The sequence below is a fragment of the Mastomys coucha genome, unplaced genomic scaffold, assembly GCF_008632895.1.
Source record: "Mastomys coucha isolate ucsf_1 unplaced genomic scaffold, UCSF_Mcou_1 pScaffold8, whole genome shotgun sequence".
Classification (NCBI taxonomy): Eukaryota; Metazoa; Chordata; class Mammalia; order Rodentia; family Muridae; genus Mastomys; species Mastomys coucha.
In genome coordinates this window covers 74,815,380-74,841,793 of record NW_022196914.1, presented here as the reverse complement: position 1 = coordinate 74,841,793, position 26,414 = coordinate 74,815,380, and the positions used below count along the sequence as shown (strand labels likewise).

At 37.1% G+C, this 26,414-nt stretch overlaps 1 protein-coding gene, 1 long non-coding RNA gene and 1 other non-coding gene across 5 annotated transcripts in view; 2 read left to right on the top strand and 1 right to left on the bottom strand.

The window, feature by feature from the left end:
• Positions 1–26,414, bottom strand: part of LOC116083701 — a 200,394-nt gene that overhangs the window by 60,633 nt on the left and 113,347 nt on the right. The window contains exon 7 of one of the 3 annotated variants that reach the window (XR_004115880.1): positions 23,118–23,609. The exons of the other annotated variants lie outside the window; for them this stretch is intronic. This is a non-coding gene — a long non-coding RNA (uncharacterized LOC116083701). Of the gene's footprint in view, positions 1–23,117; positions 23,610–26,414 lie in introns of those variants that run through there. 3 annotated transcript variants of the gene reach the window in all.
• Positions 1–26,414, top strand: part of Ndufs4 (NADH:ubiquinone oxidoreductase subunit S4) — a 95,934-nt gene that overhangs the window by 41,541 nt on the left and 27,979 nt on the right. Inside the window, exon 3 of the mRNA XM_031360460.1 lies at positions 25,893–26,065. Coding sequence (XP_031216320.1) covers positions 25,893–26,065 — 173 coding nt within the window. The remainder of the gene's footprint in view (positions 1–25,892; positions 26,066–26,414) is intronic.
• Positions 18,325–18,459, top strand: LOC116083980. Its single transcript, XR_004115964.1, has one exon. It is a non-coding gene; the product is annotated as a small nucleolar RNA SNORA36 family (small nucleolar RNA).

The window sequence follows — 26,414 nt, the reverse complement described above, 5'->3', positions numbered from 1 at the left end:
TAGTAAAAACTTAAGAATAACTCCTAGGAATGCTTTTGGTTGTTGTGTATGTATTTCGAACTCATCTTTTCACTAATGAGAATTTAAATATCAAATACTCAAAATATTCTAAAATAAACTTATAAACCTACATTTACAAGCATAGTTTAAAAAAAAAACATTTTTGTGGGTTGCACCATTATTATTTCAAAATAATGTGGTGCCTGCTACAGATGGGAGGAAAGCTTCAAATGCTGCTTTGCCTTTGGCTTTTCTAAGGGGAAGAGCTGGGCCATGGAGGCTGGGGAAAGGGTGTCCTTGCTTTTGAGTTCTATTGGAAGGGCAAGTGTTCCTCTCTGTATGTCTCCCATCTTAGTCTCTTCAGTACATTTGGTGAATACGCATGTCCAATGAACATGTTAGCCTTTTATTCTTCCTGTAACTTTACAAGAGAGAGAAGGTAAACGTGTAATGTTCTTTTAAGATTCTGAGTAGTAGTTCTCCCTAAATAACCAAAGCATGAGTTGTACTTGCATTCAGTACATGTTTAATTGCTTTTAAATCAAGTTAGTATGCATTTTATTTTAGTGCGCTGACTGCTTATTTGTCAAAATTTAAGTTAACAATTTACCCCAGTAAATATATGACTACAAAGACAGAAAAGGGATCCTCATCAGAGTTGTTTCCATTCTTACTGAAAGTACTACAAAGTGAGCTTGAACAGGTGCTATTAGGAGATTAGTTTTATGAAAACTCTGTTGACTGTCATCATCCCTTTGTTCAAAGTGCTCACTGAATATTGTCACATGCCACTCATGCTTCTGGTGAGATGAGCCACTTTAAGCCAGATTAGATTATATTAAAAGCTAGTTTTTTGGGAAGCTGCTCTGTGGCAGAGAGTTCACTGGCCCCAAAGGAGGAGGCCAGGGAAGTCACCATGGTGGGGGGAGAAAGGGAGAAAGAGAGAGAGTGTGTGCATGCAGTGAGCAGAGAGAGAGGGAGAGGGAGAGAGAACATGAGCAAGCAAAATGTCTGCATTATATAGGGAGGAGGCTCTGGGGGAAGGGCAGCCCAGCAGGATTTACCATGTAGGGACTAAGGAATGCTGGGAGAACCTGAAGTCTAGGTCTGTTTTGATATGTAAAATGTACACCTTAGTCTATTGCCCCAGATCTAAGACCTTATAATACCGACATTTGAAAACATCTTCATTTATATGTTTAATTATTTTGTTCATAAACTAGTTAATGCTACATGTTTTTAACCCCGTTATGAAGGTATTATGGTTATACGTGCATCTCTAATTTAAAGCATATAGAATAGAAAGCTTTTAGTAATTATAAATCTGGCTTTTTTTTTTTGAGAGGATTGAGAAGGGCAGCTGTCATTTCAAAGCTTTCTGGGAAAATGTTTTTATAGTATAATACTACTAATATACAAATACATTTTGGACAGTTTTAGTTGCCACTGTTATTTTTACCAAAAATCAAATATGCATGCAAAATAATCATTGTTAGGTTTGGCCAGTTGTATTTTATTAAGTTCCTTCCAAATTGCCATAATATAGCAATTAAAGATGATCATTATTTGCAGTAAATGATTGATACTTGATAATAACCACATGGCACTAGCAGCAGTCTTAGCTGGTGAGGTTTTAATATTATTGTTTTAGATGTATGTAAGCAGTAACTTATTTCAGCAGAATTTTTTGTTGCTTTAATCGTCTTAAATATCTTCATGACTTCAACTTGTTCTAAAATTTTTTATTGAATAATTTTTTTGCAAGCCTTCAAAAATAGTGCAAGTAGATTTGTATATATTTTGTAGTGTTGTTTTTTTCCTCTTACGTACTATAAATTCTTGATGAAATTTATAAACTTAGATTTACAATTTACCAGTAAGTGACCCATACAGAAAGATAAACCTCAGTGGAAGGCTTACATTTTCTTTGACTGTGTCCCTCCCCCGCAGGGGTCAGCTTTCCTTTGGAGAGATTACTTTTTGTTCGAGATGGCAGCACTATCTCTGTTAGATTATAAGCAGTGTCTGCAGTTGGGGTTATCCAGCCTTCTAGCAGCTCAAGTGTCTGTTTTGTCTGGACTTTACTCACACACATTCTTTTGCAAAATTTCAAGGCTTTAGTCTGGAGCACTGGGTCAAAGAATATGTCTCTTTGAAGGGGAGACGGGAATTTTTTTTTTTTGTAATGTTTTATTCACTAAGTAGTATTTCATTTTACATCAAAGAATATCAGTCTTTGTGAACCTAAGATGGGGGCAGTTTGGCATTGGGTTTTTCTCTCTCTTTTACTAAATACAGATAATGTTGCTTCAACTAAATAGGACTGTTTAGGATGCATAAGTAGGACTATTAGATTTAAAATGTAAAAACAAGCATTGGCTGACTATGTTACTTTGCAGTATCATTTATATTTTGAAAAGTATTTTAGAGTGTGCTTCCCTGTGGACTGTTACCTAAACTACTAACAAAAAGAGTGGCCATGAGGACTGCAGAGATAGTGGTTATAATGCTGAGGAAGTGACGTAGCCCCCCGGCCGGCCTCTGGAGTGTTAGAAAAATGTGGGCAGAACCCCATTGTACAAAAATAGCAAAGACTCAAACAATGAGACATCTTTTTACACTTAAACTAGAAAGTTTCTTTCTGTACTGGTTGCATGGGTTAATTAGTAATGTGCTAATGATCATAGAATGTTATTTTCAAGGTTATTACATTTCATGTTTGAATCACGTGATTATATATATATATATCTAAAGCATATCCATTAATATAAAATGCTGTTATGTTTATATGTAAAATATGCAGTGAAATTTATTGAAAGCTTGTCTAAACAGAATTAAGGTAAAAATATTTCAACTCTTGATGGCATAACAATTTTAAAACAAGTGCAGCTAACTTGTACATTTCATTTTACAATAATGATCATTACAGCAGATTGTTTATACATATATTTTTTGTAGATAAGATTCTCTGTATAAATGCAGAACTTTTATTTCCAAAATATGTTTCCAAAAATGTTATTGTGACATATCATTAGACTGTATGAAACTTACACCTTTGAAATGTTACAAAGGAAATAAATGTGAAAAATAATAGCTTTTATATAGAGAAAGGAACCATTAAAGCTTACAAAATAGCTATATTAAATTGCTAGAACAAAAGATCTTTCGTCTACAGTATTCAGCCATCTCTATTATCTGTGATTCTTCAGCAATTAAAGCAGATTATTTTCCTCTTTGTTCCTACTTAGAGCACTTGAACAATACTGAAGAATTGAACTGACTGGAATGTTTTATATTTCAAAAGCTTTAAAGTTCTATGCACCAATTAGCAAAATACAGTAAAGGTTTAAACGTTAATAGCCACAACATGGTGAATGCATAGACCTGGAGTGTGCGAGGTCTGTGTACCAGCTCCTATTGTGGGCTCTGGGAGAGTAACTGTGTCTGTGCTTTTCTTGCTTTACTACCTGCTGTGTGTGGGAAGTTTGAATAGTACTGGACACTTGTTTTTTAAGAATTTCAAATTCTTGCATGTTATTATACTATCACTTTGGCTCTCATTAAGTTTGAGTTGATAATATTTTATTTATTAAGACTTATATAAGCCTTATTTTGCTATTTTCAAGACAGTTCTAGTGTGAAAATACAGATCAGTTTGTTAGTAACAAATCCAAAGTGTTTGTGCTGTGTGTTTCGTCCTTGCAGCAAGGTGCTTGTCTGCTAGTTTTGAGTTAGCACAGTATAGCCAACCATTAAGTGTTTGTTCCGTCTTTAAATAAGTGTTTGTTTTGCTAATTAGTGCATAGAACTTTAAAGTGCTTGTATGAGAAAACTTTCCAGTCAGTTCTGGTTTTAGTTTGGGATATTGCTTGGTTTTGATCTCATTGATAGTAGAAAATATCGCACTTTGCGTTACAGGTTTTTAATTTGCCAGTTTGCCAGATTGACAAGACCTCCTCTAAATTAACACTAGCTTGTTAAATGATTTGGGTCCATCATTTTGTAGTAGATTCACAGTAAAATGTGGGGTTGAAGGAGGTAGAAATTTGGATGTAGCATGTTTTGAAAACAACTATTTTTCATTTCTATGTTATATATCTGAGGGAATAAAATGTAGAATTAGAGCAAAAGAAAGAAGAATACACACCTCAAAGTTTGAGCTTAGCAAACTTTGTTTCCCTGTTTAGTTTCTAATTTTATATGCTTCAATTCTTCTCTTGCAAATCATGCCTACAACATTACAGGTATTAGAATTTTTACAAAATGGATTTGTTTTTAAAATTAGCAATGATGTAGAGGCTTCACTGTGGGAAATGTGCTGTGTCTCTGTAAAACTGCCCTTTTCTAAGCTACAGATTTCTAGAAAAGTGTGAATGGGGTTTTGTTCAGTTGCTGTTTCATGTTAACACTTCTAAAGGCTTTAAGTTTACTGAATGTTAGTTAATGAAGTATTCAAACTTTTTTTGTGCTTCCTCACATATAAACCATTTTAGTTTTCTTAAAGCAACACACGAGATACAGACCCACCAAAATCCAGGCTGGGATTATTAATTTTAAGATGAAGACATGGATCTGATTACTATGGTCATTTGCATGTATTACATAGTGACTATTGAGTATACATCATTGTAAAATAATCTTATCAATGAAAAATAATTTAACCCAATTGAACAGTACCACCTAGTTGACACTGTTGATCCCTAGCCATTTCCTCTGTCTGCTGTACTTCACATAGATGGTTCTCTGCCATCATGGCACAATCTCCTTGACTGTCTAATTAAATAACTCTCACCTCTCCCAACCCTGGAAGCTGTGGGTTTGAATCCTAGTTGAATTCAGATTTGATAACCAAGGAGTTAAAAATGTGATTTCTAATTTGAATACCATAAATATACTAGTCTGCCTTGTGCTAGGATATTCAGAGATTACAACTCCTCTGTAGCTTTCTGATGGTTTTCAAATAACACAGTTCATAATTGTTTGTGGAGATGCATTGAGCAATTTCTAAAAAAAAATTATTTCAATTATAATATTAAGCATCATGTACTTTTACATTCACCATGTATGTATTCAAGTGTTTTGAAAACTTACTGTGTACTATATTGTAAGCCCTGAGAATACACTCTTTCTCTCCTATTGAGAGGCCTGAGTTCAATTAGACAGTCTGCTCCTGTGGACTAAATTTCTACTACACCTCAGAGAGGGAAAAAAACCTGCTAACATCACACCAATTAAGGCTTAGAAGTACTCCAACAATCAATAAAAGCCCACCCTGTCTATTATCAATAAGAATAAAATAGAAAATAGTAGAATTAAATTAGGATGCATTTTGAAATAAATATTATTTAGGGCAAAGTAGGAGACCAGCAAAGGAGAAAGCAGAGGAAAAGCAGGATCTTGTAAGTGAAAAAGAAAGGAGGAGAAAAGAGAGGAACAGAGAGTTTGAGAAAAAGAACCAATGATTTACCAATAATAAGAACATTTGAAACAAAATTTGGTAACTGTAAGAAGTAGAATAAAAAATAAAACAGTTTTAAGAGTTCCACAAAAAGTTGAAAAGGAAAAGAAAGCAAAGAGGGAAAGCTAGAAAACCAAAAAGTTGTCCAATAATGGAAAAATTAAGCACATTTTGATGACTATATGAGGAGAAATAAAAAATGAAAATATAAAAGATTGGAGTTCTGTTTGTTTTGTTTTGTTTTGTTTTAAAGGTGCAAAGTCTAGTAAAAGTGTAGTAAAGAGAAAGGAGATGGGAAGGAGGAAAGTTGGAGCAGGTCTTCTGTTTTCTGGATAACTGGAGACTGCTAGTTATGTGTGCAGATGAGGGTGGGCTCAGTTGGACTTGGAAGCTCCTGACCTCCTGGTGGTTTGAGCTGATTCTGAGCCTGTGCTACACAAGTATCTGTGGTCTAACTGTCGTCCTCACTGTAGTGTGTTTTACTCATTTTTCTGAATGCTGTTAAGATACCTAATAAAGGTTTGTTTTGGCTCAGAGTGGGAGGGTCTAGTTCATCACTGCAGGTGAATCGGAGCAGTGTTCAAGGCAGCTCATCACATTGCACGCGCAGTCAGGAGGCAGAGAGAAATGAATTGCTGGTACTTAGCTAGGTGTCTCTTTTGTAGTCTAGAATCAAGTCCCAAGGAACGGTGCCACCCACTTTTAGGGTGGAATCTTCACAACTCACCCTAATTAAGACAGGAGCCTCTTGCTTATCCAATCCCAAAAGGTCAGGCCTAAACCCAGATACATACAAGCAACACTAACAGACTTTAGCAGGATCTTATATTTTTAAAAGAAGAAAATTCCAAACAGGTATATTGCTAACCTAATCTAAATAATCCCTCATGGGAGTGCACAAAGGCTCCCGGGTGATTCTCAGGCCTGTCAACTTGATATTCAGTACTGAACATCACAGGTGACTTACGTTCTTTGTATGTCAGGGGCCTCTGCTAGCCACACTTAGGTGTCCAGAGTATATATTCTGGACAGAATCTTTCCAACTAAGACTTTCCGTATGGCCCCCAAAGGAGTGAGAAATATTCTGGCTGGGAGGTAACTCCAAGTGTGCTGAAGTGTGGACAGCAGCCTCAGCTCTGAGATCTGTACAGATGTAATCTCTGTTTTACCGTGGCCACAGCTGGTCCTTGTGAAAGGTTCATCTAAAGGGGTTGTGAGCCTCAGGTTGAGAACCAGTGCTCTAGAGCTTCATCCCTGCCTGCCTCACCTCAGCCTCAAGACTATAAAATAGAAAACTCCATTGCCATCCTGGCCACTGAGGGTTTGTGACCTTATTCTTTTCGCTTCCGTGCCTCACCTGAACTTCCTGGGCACTGCTGCACTTTTCAGTTTGTCAGCTTCTGGCACCTGACCCTACATCCTCTTCTCCAGATGTTTCTCATCTTGGAGCTGTGGTATGTTAAATTCAAGTTCCTCTGACTTGAAATTACTCCGTTTTCTCAGTCTCCCTATGTAACTCAATTTTAAGCCATAGGTTCATTCTCTCTCAAAATAGTGCACAGCCACTGGCCCTGAGTCATGATTCTTCCCAAGGCTGACCATCTAAACCAACAGCAGGAGTGGGGCTTGGGAGCCATGTAGCTGTAGCTATGTGTGGCATAGAGTCTCAGCCTTTTCTCAGTTTCAGCTTCCTGTCACTGCTTTCATGGCTTTCTGAAGACTCCCCGTCTTTGGAGTTGAGCCCACTCTTTATTCTTTTTAACCAGCTCTTGCTGCTTCAGTGGGCTCTCTCACCTGAAGGACAAAATTTCTTGAGATTAATTTTATTTGCCCAGAATTTGCTTTGTTTCCATTTGTAATGGGGTTGAATTCAGGCCCTTGGGGATACTAAGCAAGTGCCCTACCAATGAGCTATATCCCCATTGGCTTATCTTCATTATGTTCTTATATAATAAAGAATCTGTATTCTTAAAGATTGTGAGTAATCTATAATTATAATTAAGTTTTTTAAATTATAATTTTAATTAAATAATTTTGTTTTTACTTCTAGCTATTTATATTTTTATTTCTAATGTGTGTGGGTATGTTACGTTGGTGGTAGGTCCCTCAAGTCTGGAGTTACAGATGGTTGTAAGCCATATGTGGATGCTGGGACTTAAATGCAGGTTCTCTGCAAGAGCAGCCAGTACTCTAAACTGCTGAGCCACCTCCCTAGCCCCTACAATTAAAATTTAATTTTTAATGGTATTACTTAAATTTTACATATCATAACTGATATTTTTATCTGTTCTGTCAGTTCCCAGTGAGAAGTGTTAACATCTTAAACCATGATTTGACTGATTCTTCCATTATTTGGATGATGGATGATGTCTTTGCTTTTCTTATTTTAAGTCTCTACTGTTAAGTACATAAAGACAGAAGACTATTGTCTGTTCTTCCTGAGTTGATGCTATATCCTTACATGACACCCCTCTTTATCCTGGCACTAATGCTTGTTTGAAATCTTCTTTGATATTAATATAACTGTCTGGTTTTCTTATTCTTAGTTTTGTATGGTATATATTGAATTCTACTTCTTACTTTTAATCTACTTGTGAATTTACACTTACAGTTTTATCTTACTAATATATATCTGGGTCTTGCTTTTTCATCCAGTTTGATGATCTGTACCTTTTAATTCAGTGTTTAAAATAACTACTTACAAAAATAAGTGTTCTTAGCAGAATGGTTGGTCTTAAAACTACTGCCTTGTTCTTTGGTTCCCATTTGCTCCATCTGAAGTCTATTTTTTATGCCCTTCCCCCTCCCCGCTCCACCAGGTTGCTTTAGCGATTATACACCTTAGTTTTTCATTGTTACAAATGGTTGTTCTCCCTAGTCAGTCACCTATAATTTTGAATCAAGTAGGAGCCTCTCTTCTGGGCATGTCCATGGTATTGTAAGCAGAGTTTAATGGCCTCTGCTGATGGGATGCTAAGAGAAATGTGGGCAGTAGAGGCTTATGAGGTTTCAGAAGGGAACAAGGATGTAGGAACTGGGCTAGAAGTCATTCATGGTATAATGAGGCAGTTTACTTTCAGGGGTTGGAGAGATGGCTCAGTAGTTAAAAGCATGTACAGCTTTTCCAGGAGACCTGAGTTCAGTTCCCAGCACCCATGTTAGGATGCTGACAACTATCTGTAACTCCAGCTCCAGGGGATCCATATGCCCTCTTCTGTTCTCTGTGGACACCTGCACACATGTGGCCTGAACACACACACACACACACACACACACACACACACACACACACACGAAAGAGAGCAAGTGGAGCAGAAAGATATTTATAATGTATGGTTTGATAAGGAAACTACTTTCCTTGTTTGTAGTAAGCCAAAGAAAAGAGCTATGAGTTCGAAGTTTCAGACCAAGAGGCTGGAGAGCTGACTCAGTAGTTTAGAGCACTCGCTCTTGCAGAGGACATGAGTTCAGTTCCTTGCACCCATTTGGTAGCTCACAATCTTCCTTGAAAGAGACAAACACCATTAAAGAGAAACCTCAAGAGTTTACTATGAGCCTGGCGGTGGCGCACGCCTTTAATCCTAGCACTTGGGAGGCAGAGGCAGGTGGATTTCTGAGTTCGAAGCCAGCTTGGTCTACAGAGTGAGTTCCAGGACAGCCAAGGTTACACAGAGAAATCCTGTCTCGAAAAAGCAAAACAAAACAAACAAAAAAAGAGTTTACTATGAGTAGGATGATAGAAAAGATGTTCTGAAGACAAGTCCCCACCCCCTTCCTACCCCACCCCCAATAAAGGGAATTAAGTTGTAAAAATGCAAATCATTTGTAAGGAAAACTGGAACTGAGAATGCTCCCCAAAGGATTGCTTTCTTGTAAACAAGTACCTAGCATAGAGTTTTCTCAGGTTGACTTAGGAGAAAGCCACACTACATCTTTAGCTGCCAGCAAAACTTAGTCTGTATGGGACTGCTTCTCAAGGCATGCAGTGCACGAGAGTTATAGATAGGATCGTGGATGCATAACTGTCCCAAGGTTCAGAAAGCCACTTGAAGCCAGGCTCTGTTGGCCTGTTAGATTTCCTGTAAGAATCTAATAATCCAAGAAGTGTGAGGTTTTTTTTTTAAATTTATTTATTTTTTATTAGATATTTTCTTTATTTACATGTAAATATCTCCTTTCCCAGTTTCCCCTCCAAAAAACAAAGAAACAAACAAAACTAAAAAAACAAACCCTTGTTGCTTCCCCCCTCCCCATGCCTGCCACCCCACCCTCTCTCACTTATTGGCCCTGGCATTCCCCTACACTGGAGCACAGAACCCAAGTGTGAGGTTTAAACCTAAATTGGAATGGAGATCACAGGATGTTGGAGATAGCAGGGCCATTCAGTACTTGCCAAGTGAAGCTCCAGGGATGGAACCTCCACAAGAAAGAGGCTGAGTGTAATAAGCCAAAGAGCTGGAGGAGCAGGGTTATTCATGCTCAGGTAATTCTACTACAACCCAAGTGACAAGCATATATCTGTAGAGCTTGGTGTTGCCCTTTTAGGTATCAGTCTTCATTTGGTCTGCTGTTTCCTTGCTATGCCTCATTTCCTTCCTTTTAATAAATAGAAATATTTATTCCTTGCAGTTGTTTATTGGAAACAAGTAACTTGTCTTTTGAGTTTATTGGTGTTCACAGTTAAGAGTATGTCTCAGGTGTGGAGAGATGGCTCAGTGGTTAAGACCTCTTGGTGTGCATGCAGTGGTTCAGTTCCCAGCACCCACAGGGAACTCATTCCAGGAGATCCAGTTTGTTTTTCTGCCTCTGAAAGGGCACCAGGCACACAAATGATGCACTTACATACATGTAGGCAAACACACTTCCACATAAAATAAAAATACTTCTTTTATAAAAAAAAAGTCTGTCTCAGAATTGGGGGCTGCACTTATTTTTGAGCAAGTTTGCAACTATAAAACTTTGGGGGACTTTTGGAGATGACTGAATGAATCTTGCATTATGAGATGAAAATGGAAATTAAGGGGTCAGGATTGGAATGCTATGTCAGGATTCACAGTGATGGGTTTTGTTTCCATGTTGTCTGTATTAACTCTAGCAGTCTACAGGATTTAGAATCACTTGGACAGAGCACTCTGTGTATTGGGCAGTGGGGAGTTCGACAGTGAGCCTAGGACCAACACTTGTCTCCTTTTGCACTCTCTCTATAGACACAGTATGACTGCTGCACACTCTCTCTAGACATACTGTGTCTACCACACACTCTCGCCACCAGTCTCTCCTGACATGATGGACCCTAGTGCCCCTAAACTGCCAACCAGAATGAACGCTACTTCCTTAAGTTGTGGTAGTCAAGAATTGGTCACAGCAACAAGAGTAGTAACATATACGAGGTGGGAATCTTAAATTGCACTTCATGGATCACTATAGTCCTGTGTTATATTGGTATACTCTTTACATTTACTTCTGCTATTAACCCCACAGTATTGTTTTTACTTTCAAGAAGACTTGAAATTTTAAAGAAATTAACACAGAAGAAAAGTAGGGCTGGGGTAATAGCTCAGCTCATATAGTGTTTGTCTGCTAGCATTAGGACCTGAGTCTGATGCCTAAGATATATGAAGAAAAGCTGGTGGGATGGCATGTGTTTATGGTCCCAGTTCTGGGGAAGCATTGACAGGAGGATCCTTGAGGACAGCTGGCATGCCAAATTGAGGAGTCTCAGGTCTCAAGAGATACTGTCTAAACAAGTTGGATGGCTTCTGAGGAACAATCCAAGGTTTTTCTCCATACACATATTGCATGTACATGCATGTGCACTTACTTATATCTATATATAACTACACATGTACATGGACACACATGCAAAGAAGAAAACTTAATATTTACTCATAAAATTACCATTTTTATCATTCCTAATCACTTGAATTAGTCTGAAGAACTTCGATTAATGTTTATCTTAGTGCAGATATATTGAGACAGCTTCTCTCAGATCCTCATTATCTGGAGCTTCCCACTCTCTACTACTGAAAAACATTATATGGCACCAGCAAGATAGTTGAATAGGTAAAGGTACCTGTCACCAATACTGATGAGTTTGATCCCTAAGACCCACTTTGTCAAAAGAGAGAACTAACACATGCAAGTTGTCCTCTGATCACTACACATATACAGTGGCATGTGCACACTCATGCATGCACACTCATACATACAAAATAAAACATTTTAATCTAAAAGACCTTAAACTAGCTTGTCTGCTGTAACAACATATCGTAGACTAGGTGGTTTGAGTAAGAGAAATTTGTTTTCTCACAGTTCTAAAGGCTTGGATTTTAGGATGAGGGTGCCAGCAAGTTTGGGTTCTATTGAGGGTTCTCTTCTTGGATTGTTAGAGGCTGTCTTCTAGCCATATCCTTCATTAAACAAAAGACAAGAAAGCCTCGGATGCCTTATTGTCGTCTGAGCAAAAGTCCCAGTTCAGTACCATCACATTTGGACTTTGGTCTTCAATATGGAATTTTAAAGAAGCCCCTACCTGTCCCTTTGTAGCATATGAAATTCTAGATATAAGATCTTTATTTTATTACTTTAAGGCTTTCAGTTTGCTTTCATACTTTTAAATATGTGATGAAATATACAATACACAAATTTTCAAGTGTACCAGTCAGTGGCATCAGGTACATCACAGTATTGTGACGTTGTTGTCAACTTCCATCTCAGAGATGGTTTCCCTCCTCATTCTGATAGATGCTGTGTTCATTAACCAGTAACTCTGTATGACCTTTCTTAGCTCTCATAATCTGTTCTGCTTATGAATGAATTTGTCCATTGGGTCAGCGTCATAAGCAGAGTCACAGAAGATTGTCTTTTGTCGCTCATTGCATTTAACATATTTTCAAGGTTCATCTGTGTTATGGCGTGTGTTAGAATTTTGTTCTTTTTAAAGGCTGTGTAACACTCCATTATGGAAATTATGTCACATTATGCTTTTGTTGGCAGACACGAGTTATTTTTAAGTTTTGGCTCTTGTAAAGAATGCTACTGTGAACATATACATTTAGATGACTGTTAGAATTATTTAGTTGGTAGATACTCCAAAGACAATTACTGGATCATGTGATTATTTTATGTTTACCTTTGGAAATAATGTCTTAATTGTTTCCACTGTGGCTGTACCACTGCATGTCATGCATAGTAACAGGGCTCTTGTCTCTGGATCCAAGACAGTATTCTGAACTCCCCGTTTCATTGATTTTTATGTCTTCCTTGCAGTATCACACTGTTTTATCTGCCATAATATTACAGTAAATTTAAAAGTCTACAGTGAACCCTGCGTTTTGTTATTTTTAAAATTGTTTTCAAACAAAATTTATGCATATGGTTTGAGATAGATTTTTCTATTTCTGTCAAAATGTCATTGAAATTTTGTTTGTTTGTTTGTTGATTATTTTGAGATGAGGTCTCTATGTAGTCCTTGGTGGCCTGGAACCTGCTATGTAGTCTAGGCTGGCCTCACAGGGATCTGCTCGTCTCTGTCTCCCCAGTGTTGAAATTAAAGCTATACATCACCATGGCTATTATGAGGTTTTGGTAGGGCTGCAGTGAATCTGTGATTACTTTGGGTAGGAATATCATGTTGATAGTATTAAGATTTCCAGTCCATTCCTATAGGATACTTACTCTTATATCTTTAATTTCTTTTTTAAAAAAATGTTTGTCATTTTGGGTATGCAAAGCTTTTGCCTTTTCTGTTAAAAATTGTCTTTTTTCTTCATTAAGACATTATGATGGGTTATGTAACTCTGTACAGATTGTTCATTGTTACTGTATAAAACATAGCTGTTTTTTTTTTGTGTGTGTATTGATTTTGTACTCATCCAGTTTGCTGAATTTGCTTATTAACTGTAACCAGGATTTCTTAGTGGTAATCTTGGAAGGTTTTCTATATAGTACAACATGAGATCTGGTAACAGATAATGATGTGGTTTGTTTGTTTGTTTGCTTTAAATTACATTTCTTGCCTAACCTTCCAGTGCTCTGCTGAATATCACCGGTGGGCTGTGATATTCAGCTCTTCACCTTAGAGGAAATTATTTCGGTTCAGTCTTTTTGTCACTGTCCCATACATGCAATGTGCATATAGCCTTGCTAAAACCATAGTGAAGATCAGAGTCTTAATTGTTAAACTTTGGAAATTTGATTAAGCTGTTCTAATATGTCATTTTAACCATGATTTTACTTGGGGTTTGTGGGTCTTTAAGTTGATATTTTTCATATTTAGAAATCTTCTAGTTTTTTTTTTTATATATATATATATTTCTTATTGCGGGTTTTTCTTCTTATGTGTATGGGAGTGCTTAGGGAGACCACTGTATCCTGCCTTAGGTGTCCATCACCTCCCACACCTACAGTCCATATGCCTTCAAGCAAAAAGCTAAAACAGCTGTAGTACCATGACTTGAGTTTTTCTCTGTTCAGGAATCACAAATTGCCCAGTATTGGGAAATAGTAATTGTAACTGGCAGGAGCAGAAGTCTGATCCCTGTGACTCTAGGAAAGCTGCAGGAGAATTTTATTACTCCACACTGATGCTTCTTCTACAGCATGGCTTCATTAATGAATCTTTACTTCTAAACCAGACTTTTAGCAGTTTGCTGATGATGTTAACTGCCTATGTGGCATATTACAGATACAGATTTATTTATGCTTCCTTTCCCTGCCAGACTCAGTCAGTGATTGAGTCACATGCTTTGCCAAGATTCAGTTGTGCTTATGCCCATTACCTTTCTCTGCCAGTTACACCTAATGATGGAATCACGAGGCTCAATAGAATAGGATTTTGTGTATTCATTACAGAAGAAACAACACTTGGGAATTGTTAAGTTAGGGTTACTATTGCTATGATGAAATGCTATGACCAAAAGCAACTCAAGGAGGAAAGGCTTTATTTCATTCACTGTTCCATGTAATGGTTCATCATCAAAAAGCAGTAAGGACAGAAACTCAAATAGGGCAGGATCCTGGAGGCAGGAGCTGATGCAGTGGCCTTGGAGGGGTGCTGCTTACTGACTTGCTCTCAATGGCTTGCTTTTTTTATTGAACCCAGAACTACCAGCCCAGGAGTGGCTCTACCCACAATGGGCTGTGTCCTCCCCCATCAATCAGTTACTAAGAAAATGCCTTACAGTCTTGCATGTAGCCCATCTTAGAGAAACATTTTCTCAATCAAGGCTCTCTCCTCTGATGCTTCTAGCTTGTATCAAGTTGACATAAAACTAGCCAGCACAGTAATCCAATTACTATCCTCAAAGAAAAGATACTGTCTTGTATCAGCAGGTTATTAAAAGAATGTGCCTACATACCTTAAAAAGATAATAAAGGTAAATTTTTTAATGAGTTCAATTCATTCAAGCCTCAAATATGACAAGTGTATTGGTTATTTTACAAAAATGGCAGAAGCAGAAAAGTCCCTTTAATTTTCCTCCCCTGCCATGACTCTTAGAGCAGGTTATAAAGCATAGAAAGGATCTAACCTTTGCCTGATGCAAATTGTAGGGCTTTTATGTGAGAGCTGCCATCCTTTGTGCTTAGAGTACAAGTGCATCCTTATTTCCAAAGATGGAAGGTCGGGTGGGGAGTCTGAACAGTTGATTTACCACATCCTGTGCTCTTGCTCTGCTACATCGCTTCACAGTCACAGCCATGCAGGCTGTAAACCTGCTGCTCTGTCGCTGGGTCTTCATGTCCTCACTAAAGCTCTGTGTTACATAAAAGTTACAGTATAAAATTTTTGCATGATTTTCTTTCTCTCAGTAAATTACATTTTTTTTCTTACTAAAGGCCTCTGCCATCAGTAGAGGAAAGGAAATCATAATATTGTAGCCAGATTTTAGACTGGTTATTTTGCAAACATCTTTTTACTCTTACTTCACATTTAAAAAAAGAAGAAAATCAAAGACAAAAGGGAAAAATCCACCTAAATGGTAGAGGTTGTATTTTGTTCATAGTTTATGGAAGAAACAACACTTGGAAATCAACCTACCATCCTAAAAGAAAAGGTATTTTCTTGTATCAGCAAGTTATGAAAAGAATACTCTGATCATAATACAGTAGTGAAGGTGTGGGTGTGTGCATGTGGACACCAAGTACATATTACCTCGTGATCCCCATAATGATAATGACAGGTGCAGTTGGCTAACTATGAGAATGAACTAAATATGAGTTGAGACAACAGAGAGTAGATGCAGCCTAGATTCTTAAAAGGACTTCCTCATATGTATTTCCACTTGTATGCCACCTCTCTCTCTCTCTCTCTCTCTCTCTCTCTCTCTTCTCTCTCTCTCTTTTTCTCTCTCTCTCTCGTGTGTGTGTGTGTGTGTGTGTGTGTGTGTGTGTGTGTGATATACATACTGGGTATATACATACTGCATTTGTCCCTGTTCATACATATGCGAAGCTAGAAAACTACTTTGGAGACCATTCCTCAGGTATCTTCTACACCCCCAGTTTTTTGGGATGGGTGTGTCCCTCACTGACCTTTGTTTTATTAGTTGCCTAAACTGGCAGCCAATGAACCCCAGAAATCTACCCGTCTCTGCCTTCCCAGCTCTATACCCAGCTTGTTTTACATATGTTCTGGGGGTCATCCTGGGGCTTTAATGACTGAATAGCAAGCGTTTAACCAGCTGAGCTATCTCCCTACCCCCAATCCTGTGTGTGTGTGTCTGTGTGTGTCTGTGTGTATCTATGTGTATCTGTGTATCTGTGTGTGTGTGTGTGTGATATGAGGTACTACTAGGTTGCCTGGACTACATTGTAAACGCACATGCTTATGGGATCTTTCTGTCTTTGCCTCCCCTAGTAGTTGGGACTACTGGTACCCAGTTTGCCTAATAAATATTTTTATTAAGTATTTTCTGATTTAATTTATTGCTCAAACCATCGCTCAACTTTTTTAAGTTTATGTACTCTCATTTGGTCTGATAAATGTATTCAGTGTTTATATGTAATTTTCTACTGCCATGTTTTCTGCTTTCATTCAGAATATATTATGTATAGGCCTGCCTCTTATTACCAAGGAATAAAAAAAGTACTGTTAGATTTAGAAGTAACAAATTATTTTAATATAATATCATATAATTCCAAGGCTCTTATAGCCTTTTTAAAAAAATATTATAGTTCTTAAAATATTACAAGGTATCTTAGGATAGTTGATTGACTTTCTGGAACATTGAAATTAAGCAAAGAAATATGACATTTTAATTATTAAAAGTTTTATCATTACTAAATTTATATTGTATAACTATTAAAATAACATTCATGTGGCTAGAGAATTGACTTGGCACTTAGGATCACTTGTTGCTTTTGTAGAGGACCTGGTTTGGTTGTCAATACCTACATGGTAGTTTACAACTGTCTGAAACTCCAAAGGATCTTACAAGCTGGCTTCCACAGGCACCAGCATGCACAGGATGCACATACAAATGTGTAGGCAAATGCACAAATAAAATAAAAATAAATCTTTTTTGAAAAGAAAAGCTAGGTATAATAATACATGTCTTTAGTCCCATCACTTTAGAAGGTAGTGTCAGGTACATCTCTGTGAGTTTGAGGCCAGCTTGATCTACATAGCAAGTTCCATGGCATTTGGGACCCTCACCCCCACCCCACGGCGGCTGGCTTCAAACTTGTGGAGATCTGCATGCTCCTGAGGACTGAGATTAAAGGCATGTGGATGGGCCACCATACTCAGAAAGCATGAAAATTTTAAACAACTTGACTTTCAGCTTTCCCTAAGTTAATAGATAACAAATATTTTTTTCAAGTATATCAGAATCTTCCAATAGATTTTCCTGATTTACATAGATGGAAAGCTTATTTTTATATTGCAGCATTTTGTTATAAAATAACTTGTTGGTAGACTTAATTTGTGGTGCCATGTCTAATTATCTACTACTGTAGAGGAAGAAAAGCAACATCTTGATTCATCAAAGTGTTCATGGCTGGCATCCAATAACGAGACAGATGGATAAGAGAAAAACATCACAAAGTATTTAGCCAAAATTTTATGTGACACAGGAGGCTTCAGAAACAATCAAGGACCGGGGGAAATGGAGAGGTTCATAAATGGGCAGGTGTATAGACGTGTGATTGAATGAAAAGGAGGGGATCGAACTAATGCTCTTGAGCTGGAAGTTAACAGCATGTGTTTGTTTAGATTCTTCATAGACTCTGGGTTGGCTTAGGACAGGATGCCTGCAGTGCGCATCTTGGGTCTTATGAGGTAGCTCAGAGTTTTCCCTTGGAGACTGGAGGAGGTTAGGGAGTGACTTCTTACTGTGCTATTACTTCCAGCTCTAAACCAAGACTGTCTAATATGTAACGCCACAAAATAAAAACTGAAAATGTTTGTGATTCCCATCAGTAATGAAGTTATTGAATATATGTATAATGTTCCAGAATTATAGTTTTGAGCAGCTTAGTTTTTCTTTGTATTCTTGTTTCTTCTTATAGTAGCTCTTACAAAGGAGTGATCAGTTGGAGTTTGTTTGACTGTGATAGGGTCTCAGTATGTGGCCCTGGCTGGCCTGCAACTCAGTGAGCTCTCCCTACCTCTTTTGTTATTTTTTTTGTTTTTAGATATATCAAAAAATTAAACTCATAGTGGTCATGTGGGACACACTAGTGTTGTCTGCACTGAGAAAGTGAATCATGAACTTGCCATTAATTGGGTTATAGAAAGGAAGACAAAATCTTAAACCAAGAAACAAAGTCAATCTCCTTTTCTCCTTGTAGTTTGAATTGAAGAACATGCACTAAAGTCAAGCTAATTGATGTATGTCTATTTTCTGCCTTAAGAGGATAAAAGACCCCAGAGTGTTGAGTTCAGCTCAGGGTAGCTTCCCTGTTCTGTTAATTAAACTTTGGGACATTGAAAGTGGCTGAGGAAAAAAATGATTGAATAGAGAGTATTACTCTATTCATATACTTCCTAGCCTACACCAATAGTAATAATAATAATAATAATAATAATAATAATAATAATGATAATGATAATGATAATGATAATAGTAGAGGATAAAAGACAGCCAGGGATGGTTGGCATATGCCTTTAATCCCTGAACTGGGAAGCAGAGGCAGAAGACCTCTAATTGAGGCCAGCCTAGTCTACAAGTGAGTTTCAGGCTCCCAGGGTTATATAGTGAGACTGTCTCAGTGGGGAAAGTAGAACTGGAAAATTGATCTGCTGTTACATTGCTGACTAGCAGTTTGGGATTTTACCTCCTATTTGTAAATAGATAATATGTCAGAAACTGTAGAAATTCTGATCACTTTTATCACAGTTAACTGTTTCTTCATGGATAACCTTAAAAATTAAATTACTGCTAATTGGTAGTGGGGTAACTTTTAATCCCAGCATTCAAGAAGCAGAGGGAGCTGGATCTTTAAGTTCAAGGCCAGCCTAGTCTACAGAGTGATTTCTAGGACAGCCAGGGCTACACAGAGAAACCCTGTCTCAACAAACACAAACAAACAAACAGAATTAAGTTACTGGTGGGTCTGCAGAGATCGCTCACCAGTTAAGAGCACTAGCTGCTTTTAAAGCAGTCCTAAGTTCAAGTCCTAGTACCCATGTAGGTGGCTTACAAACCACATGTAACTGTGTTTCCCAGGAATCGCTCTGATGCCTCTGGCCTCATAGGGTACCCATAATCATTTGCACAGACACACAGAGAAACACTAATTAAAAATAAATCTCAGGGAAAAATAATTTCATTACTGACATTTTCATTATAGTACAACATGCATAAAAAGCACTAATAAACAACTTACTGCAAGAAATTGTGCCATAGTAACTGAATAAATTGTTATAAGGTCATTAAAACAAAAAATATGAAGACTGAGTATCTGTGTGGGGAAATGATGCTATGTTATTTCGAAGTATTTAATCCAAAACTTTATTAGTAAAATAGGTAAGAATATGGGTACTTAGTGGTAAGTAATGCAAGTAAGAAAGTCATTGATTGGTAGGGCATTATACATATTGATAAATTGTTTAAAATTTCTGGTTAATGTTGATGTTTTGGTAGCTTTATTATTTATTGGTTTGTTTGTTGACTGAGTCTCACTAAGTAGCTTTTGCTATTCTAGAACTAACTCCGTAGACCAGGCTGTTTTTTAACTCAAGATGCACCTGCCTCTGCCTCCCAAGAGCCGAGTTTAAAGGCCCAGCTACTAGTATTTTGTTAAGAATGAGTATCCTGGAAGAATAATCTTCTGTCTCCCTCCTTGGTCCAGCATTTTCTAACACCTTCCTTTCTTTAAAATCAAATAGGATCTTCCTTTTAGGGAGCAATGTAGAGCATTCATTGCTCTTGTAGAAAATCTAGACTCGATCTCCAGCACCCACATGGTGAGTCACAGGAATTCATAACTCCAGTTCTAAGGGATCTCATGCCCTCTTCTGCCCACTGCAGGCAACACACACACACACACACACACACACACACACACACACACACACACAGTACATATATATATTCAGGCAAAACATTCATACACCTAAATCCTACAAAATAATTTTTTTAAAGATCTCTGTCTTTGGTCGCTCTGGCAGCTATCATGCGTTACTTGTTTTGACTTAATTCTTCTAAAACAGTGAGGATGAGTTCTGTTGTGTACATCTTAAAGGGGGAAACTAACACAGAGCTGAAGTGACTCATTTGTGAGTGCTCTTCAGATCACAAATGGTAAGATTTGGGTTCCTCCAGACTTTTCAGACTTACAGTTCCTTACTCTTAACCAATAGCATATCTGAAGTATTATTATTTTGTTGTCCTTATCCCTTGTCTTACATATATATAGAGAGATTGTAGATTTCTTACACTTAGGAATAAAGTTTTATTATATGTCCTTTGAAGCCTTTAATATAGTTAACTTTGCATACAAGCGTCTTTGAACTGAAATAAAGGTAGATTATGCATTATTCCTTCATTTCCATGGATGTCCTAGGCCTTTACAAATGTGGCTACATATTTAAGACATTATTTTTTTCAATTTATATGAGTGAGAATATTACTATGAATATAAACTATTTACTTATGCCTGTTTTAGGTCCAGTCAATTTGAAAAAAAAAACAGGATGACTGATTGACCTCAAGCAGATGTATAGAGTATCTAATCCTTACAAAGAGAAGGGGAAGGTATTTAGATTTTCTAGACTTGAAGCAAAACTGCTGACTCAGTAAAGAATTACTAACTCACAATTTTCAAGGAAGACTAGATATTGTTCTGTATATTGACACCAGTTTCATTATTTGTTCACCCTGTTCTTAAAAAAAAAAAAAAAAATCCAGTATTTTTCTTGAGAATAGAGTCGATGTCCACACTAGAGCATTGTGTCCACTATATAACACATTGATGCTGAGTAGCAACTTTTGTTCTTGTTTAAGGTAAGCACTGTATATACATTATCTAATCTTTGGCTTATATAAGTAAGTTGATTTATGGATATGAAACAAAAGAGATTTGCCCGTGGCTGAAAGTTGGGATTCAAACCAATTTTGATGTACCTATTGCTATAGCAATTGCTTTTTTCTCTCAGAAGGAAGGACCTAAGAATAACAAACATATCTTTAGTGTGGAAAGGTTCCCTCGTTCTTGTTTTGTGCTCTGTGTAATGTGTAGTGTTGTTTGCATGATGTCGTCCTACACTTAGTACACAGCTCTAGCTATGGAGCTGGGATGGTGGATGGTGGTGCCCAACATGGAAATCATGAGGTGTCACAGCCACTATTTACCGGCCTGCTTTAAGTTCCTCACCAGTTTGTTGGTTGAGTAAGCAAATAAGAACTGCATTTATTTTCACCATCCAAATTTACTTGAACATTTGTGATTATATCTGAATTCCTTTGACCACTTTTTTTTTAATTCTTCCAGAGTAAGTAAGTAGGTGGCATTATGTGTCCTGTAAATTCTATTTTGTAATTGCTTACTAAATCTGTAATGAGTTTTTTTGGTCTAAGTTTCTTTTGGTTACTAAAAAGAAGGTTTTTTGGTTTGTCTGTTTAACAGGTTTGTTTTTTTTTTTTTTGACATTTTCATGCTATGTGGCTCAGGCCGACCCAGAATTCACAATCTTCTTGCCTCTTCTTCCCTAGTGTTGAAATTATGGACAAATATTATAAAAGGAAGTTATTATTGTAAATCTAAATTTTGTTTAAACTTTTATGATTGAAAGTCATGACTTGAGGGGGCTGGAGAAATGGCTTAGCATTAAGAGTGCTGGCTACTCTTCCAGATGTAGATCACAACTGTCTGTAACTCCAGTTCCAGGAGCTCTGACACCCTCACACACACATATATGCAGGCAAAACACCAACACATATAAAATAAAAATAAGTAAATTAAAAAAGAAAAACATGATTTGAAATCTTTCATGATTGTAAAATATTAACAGTCATCAAATTTTAGGTCAGTTTTAGCTCTACTATAAACTTAATTGGTCTTTAATATTTTGCAATAGTTCAAGTCTCTGGAAGTATTGTCACTTAATCTTCTAATGGTTACACTATGAACTTTCTAGTTTCAACCCGTGCTAATGCTGTTACTGAACTAATTATAATTACTAAAGAACCTGGTAAACATTTGGACTTCTTTGGATGCAGCAAGATTTCTAGTGAAACTTCATCCAGAAAAGTAAAATTATATAATTGTTTCTCTTTCTAGTAAGGTGTGAACTGATAAGGGTGAGTGGGTGGCTCAACCGGAAGCAATTGCTAAGGCTAGTGGCAATTTTGTAGTTTAATCAAGGCAGAAGCTAATTATTCAGTTTTTATTTAAGTGAAATGCTGCCAAAAAAAAAGAAGGCTCCTGCAGAGCAGCTGCACTTCTTCAGTGTCACCCCAATTTACCAGAGACACAAGTGTCACAAACAGAACTTTTAAACTTGATATATAGCCATGGAAGGAAGGAGGCTTTTGTTTGGAGTGCATGCTGAAGAACTCCTTTATACAAATCAGCCGGCAGATGACGGACAATGATGAAAATTTGATTCTTTGAAGTCATAATAGTCATTGAAATGTGTGAAATTCTGGTATTGAAAAGAGAGTGGCCAGCAAGACTCTAAGTCCTGGGTGGTTGCAAGAAGCTTGCTGGGAGGTTTTTCTGCATTTTGACACCAACTTCCCATTGCTTGTTCCTTACTTCCTTTGTTAAAAAGAAAGAAAGTTGAAGTTACACACGATAACTGGGGACAGATGATAACCGAATCAGTTTTTATATAGAAAGCTAATATTGTATCATTTAGCATCATTAGGATAATTATTTTTTAATAATAGAAGTTTCACTTTTAACCCAGTTGTTTAAAAGAAAGAAGTTTTAAAATTTAGCAAATCTGTGTATTGATTGTGTATTATTATGATTTACTAGGACTTAAGAGATATTCTTAACTAGTGAGTTGAAGTTCTTTGGTTCTATCTTGATGGAGTCTTACATCTTACATGACTTAATTTTCTGGATTTAAAATATTTTGAATCAAAAAGCAATAGAAGACAATATTGACATCTTCCAGTCATTTCTTTTATAAAAGTAGGGTTTTAGAAAGATCACAGGTGGTCAGTATTTTAGTACAAAAGTAGAAACCCACAGAGAATTCCATTAATTCAGCAGTTTAATTTACAGGTGTTTTATTTGCTTGTTTGCAAAAGGTAAGTGACAGGTAGCTCAGCATGAATTGAAGGAGAAAGGAAATCATTGAAGATACTCAGCGTAGGGGGCTCACAGATCTTTCCAGTTAGTGTTTGACTGGAATCTTGGAGTGGGAGCATTAGCCTATTGCAGTGTACCTTAGAGAACAGGATCTTGTCACTAGCTGATGCTGTTTGCATAGTGACAACAACAGTGTCAGTGCGTTCTACAAGTGTGAGAATTAAGATTGTCCAGAAGGAGAGTCATCTATCTGCAGAGACTTGGAATTTTTGAGCTTTTGTGGCCATTGGGTATCTGAGGACAGGAGCTGGCAGGCTGTTTTATTGTCTGTCCTGTAGCAATTCAGCTGGGCTGCAGGCGCTTCCATCTTCTGGAGGCAGAACCAGTGACTCTCTGGGCAACTCGCAAGGGCTTCAGTATTCAGAAACTTCTTGTTGAATATCAGCTTTAAATTGGGGCATATGTTAGTAATTGTGAGAATTAAGGAGACATGAAACATCAATAGTTATGAGTTCAGATATAAGTGTAAGCTTTATTGGTTTTATTTGCCATGTATGCATCACAGTATAAAAGTATAGAAAAATATTTTCTATAATCTCATTTTCTGGAGGTAACAAATTAATTGAATGTTTTCTTTAATACAGTTGAACAAAAGCCGCATAGCATAGTTTCATTCATTATAAATTTGGCACAGAATAGAAGATGTGGGATTTGGAGAAGATGCCTGCCCATTAATGTTATAGCATGCTTATAATGAGTGTTTATACATTGCTGCAACTATAACAAGGAAATATGGTCTTAATCTAGGGGCTAGAAAGACGGCTCATCAGTTAGAAGTGAGAACTGTTCTTCTAGGGGACCTGTTCATTTCCTAGCATCACATGTGGTTCATACCTTCCTGTAATTCCAGCTCCAGGAGATTTGACTTCCTCTAGGGCTGGGACTATACCTTAGTAATAGAGTGCTTGCCTACTACACGTGAAGCCCTGAGTGCAATTCCCAGCACCTCAAAAAAACAAAGATGTGTGTGTGTGTTGTGCCATGGTGCCATGCTAGGGATTAAACACAGGCTTTGTAAATCCTAAGCAAACACAGCCTCAAAAATAAGTAAAGGTAATGTCTTATTTTAAGTCAAACCTGGCAATTAAAAATTACCAAATTTAACAGAGATATTGCAATCCCCTTTAGGTTGCTTCATTAACGAAAGAGTTTAAGAATCTCAGGGACGGTGCTGGAGGGATGGCTCAGAGGTTAAAGAACACTCTCTTAACTGCTTTTCTGAAGGTCCTGAGTTCAAATCCCAGCAACCACATGATGGCTCACAACTATCCTTAATGAGAACTGATCCTCTCTTCTGGGGTGTCTGAAGACATTTACAGTGTACTTATATATAATAAATAAAATCATTCTAAAAATAAAGGAATCTCAGGGACAGTTTAAGTTTGAGTTTAAAAGGGAAACCACAGGGCAGCAAGCTATAGTTGTCTGGAGGAGGGATACAGAGGAGAGAAAAAGCCATGTCATTTGAATTACGGCTGCCTGGAGATCAGCCACATGATGGATAAGCAGCCACTTGGCAAGGATAGGAGCTTTAAAAAAGACTCAAAGTTCCAAAGTACTTCCACATGTCTTTATTCCCAGCACTCAGGGAGGCAGAGTCAAGAGGATCTTTGTGGACAGCCAGGGCTACATAGAGAACCCTGTCTCGAAAAACCAAAAAAAAATAAATAAATAAAATAATAATAATAATGAGAACCCTGTCTCAAAACCAAAATGATGATGATGATGATAATAATAATAATAATAATAATAATAATAATAATAATAGTAGTAGTAGTAGTAGTAGTAGTAGTAGTAGTGGTAGTGGTAGTTTTTATTATTATGTAATTAATTTAAAAAGTCACCAAAGAAAGCAAACCTAGGTTCTGGCAACCTTCTGAAAGAAAGAAACAGAAGAGAATAATGAAAAGTTAGACCTCCCTGAGTTCTTACTCTGAACTTTGTGGTGGCTCCTCATTGGGACTACATTAGCGAGTTGGAATTCTGAGATGGAAAAGTACATTTTCTCTAATAAGCACTAATTATTCCTTCTATCACTTTAGAATGATTTCAGGTGAACTCGCTTCCCTGAGGGATGGTGCTTTGGTCAGGTGATCTGCAGCCTGTGAGATTAACTCTTAAAGGAGGAGGCAATGCCAAATTCTCACCTACAGGCAGACTCCATTTTTTTGGCTGGGAGACAACAACTTTCCCTTATGGCCTTCTGTGCTTCTATAACATCAGCTTTCCAAAGGAAGAACGTATTGATTACAAGCTCTTCAGATATTACTGTACTGGCCCAAAGAGGTGGAAGGATTAGAAGTAGAAGTTTAGAGTTATCTTTAACTATTGGATACAGGAGATTCTATCCAGAAAATAAAGGAAAGGAATAGCAGTGGACATGCACTTGCTTGGAATGCACAAGGCCTTGGGTTCAGTCTGTACAAAGGAGAGAGGCAATTTTTATGGCTCCCTTTTCACTGTACCCCAACACCAGTTTTCAAATTTAGTATTTACAGATAGCACAATAAAAATTTATGCAGTAAAATATCAGGGGAGTAGCGAAGTGAGCCAGAAAGATTATCCCAATTTATAAACAATCAGAAAACCAGAATATGGAGCTAGAAAGTGAGAAAAGAGCATCAGGTGATATGTAAATATTCAAATATCTTTTCTTGTTTTTCTTTAGGATATCACTACTTTAACTGGTGTTCCAGAAGAGCACATCAAAACCAGAAAGGTCAGGATCTTTGTTCCTGCTCGCAATAACATGCAGTCTGGAGTAAACAACACAAAGAAATGGAAGATGGAGTTTGATACCAGAGAGAGATGGGAAAATCCTTTGATGGGTTGGGCATCAACGTGAGTACTTTGCGTATTGTTTTCAGATTTCCTAATGAAAATACTGACTTTTTTCTTTTTTTAAAGAAAACACTAATTTTTCTATAGCTAATGTGCTTGTAAATATTCTTTTTAGTAGAGCTAGGTTTCACTATAACTGAAAAACATAGAATTATATATATTCCTTTATATATTTATAGATATTTTCATATATATGTAGCTTAGAACAATAAACTTGCAGAAGTTATATTCTGGATATGTTGAGATAAGCATCAATATATGGCATTCAAATATGACTGTTGGGAGTGACATCAGTAATTCATTGGCACTACCTTGTTTTTGTTTCTGTGTGTGTGTGTGTGTTTTTTTT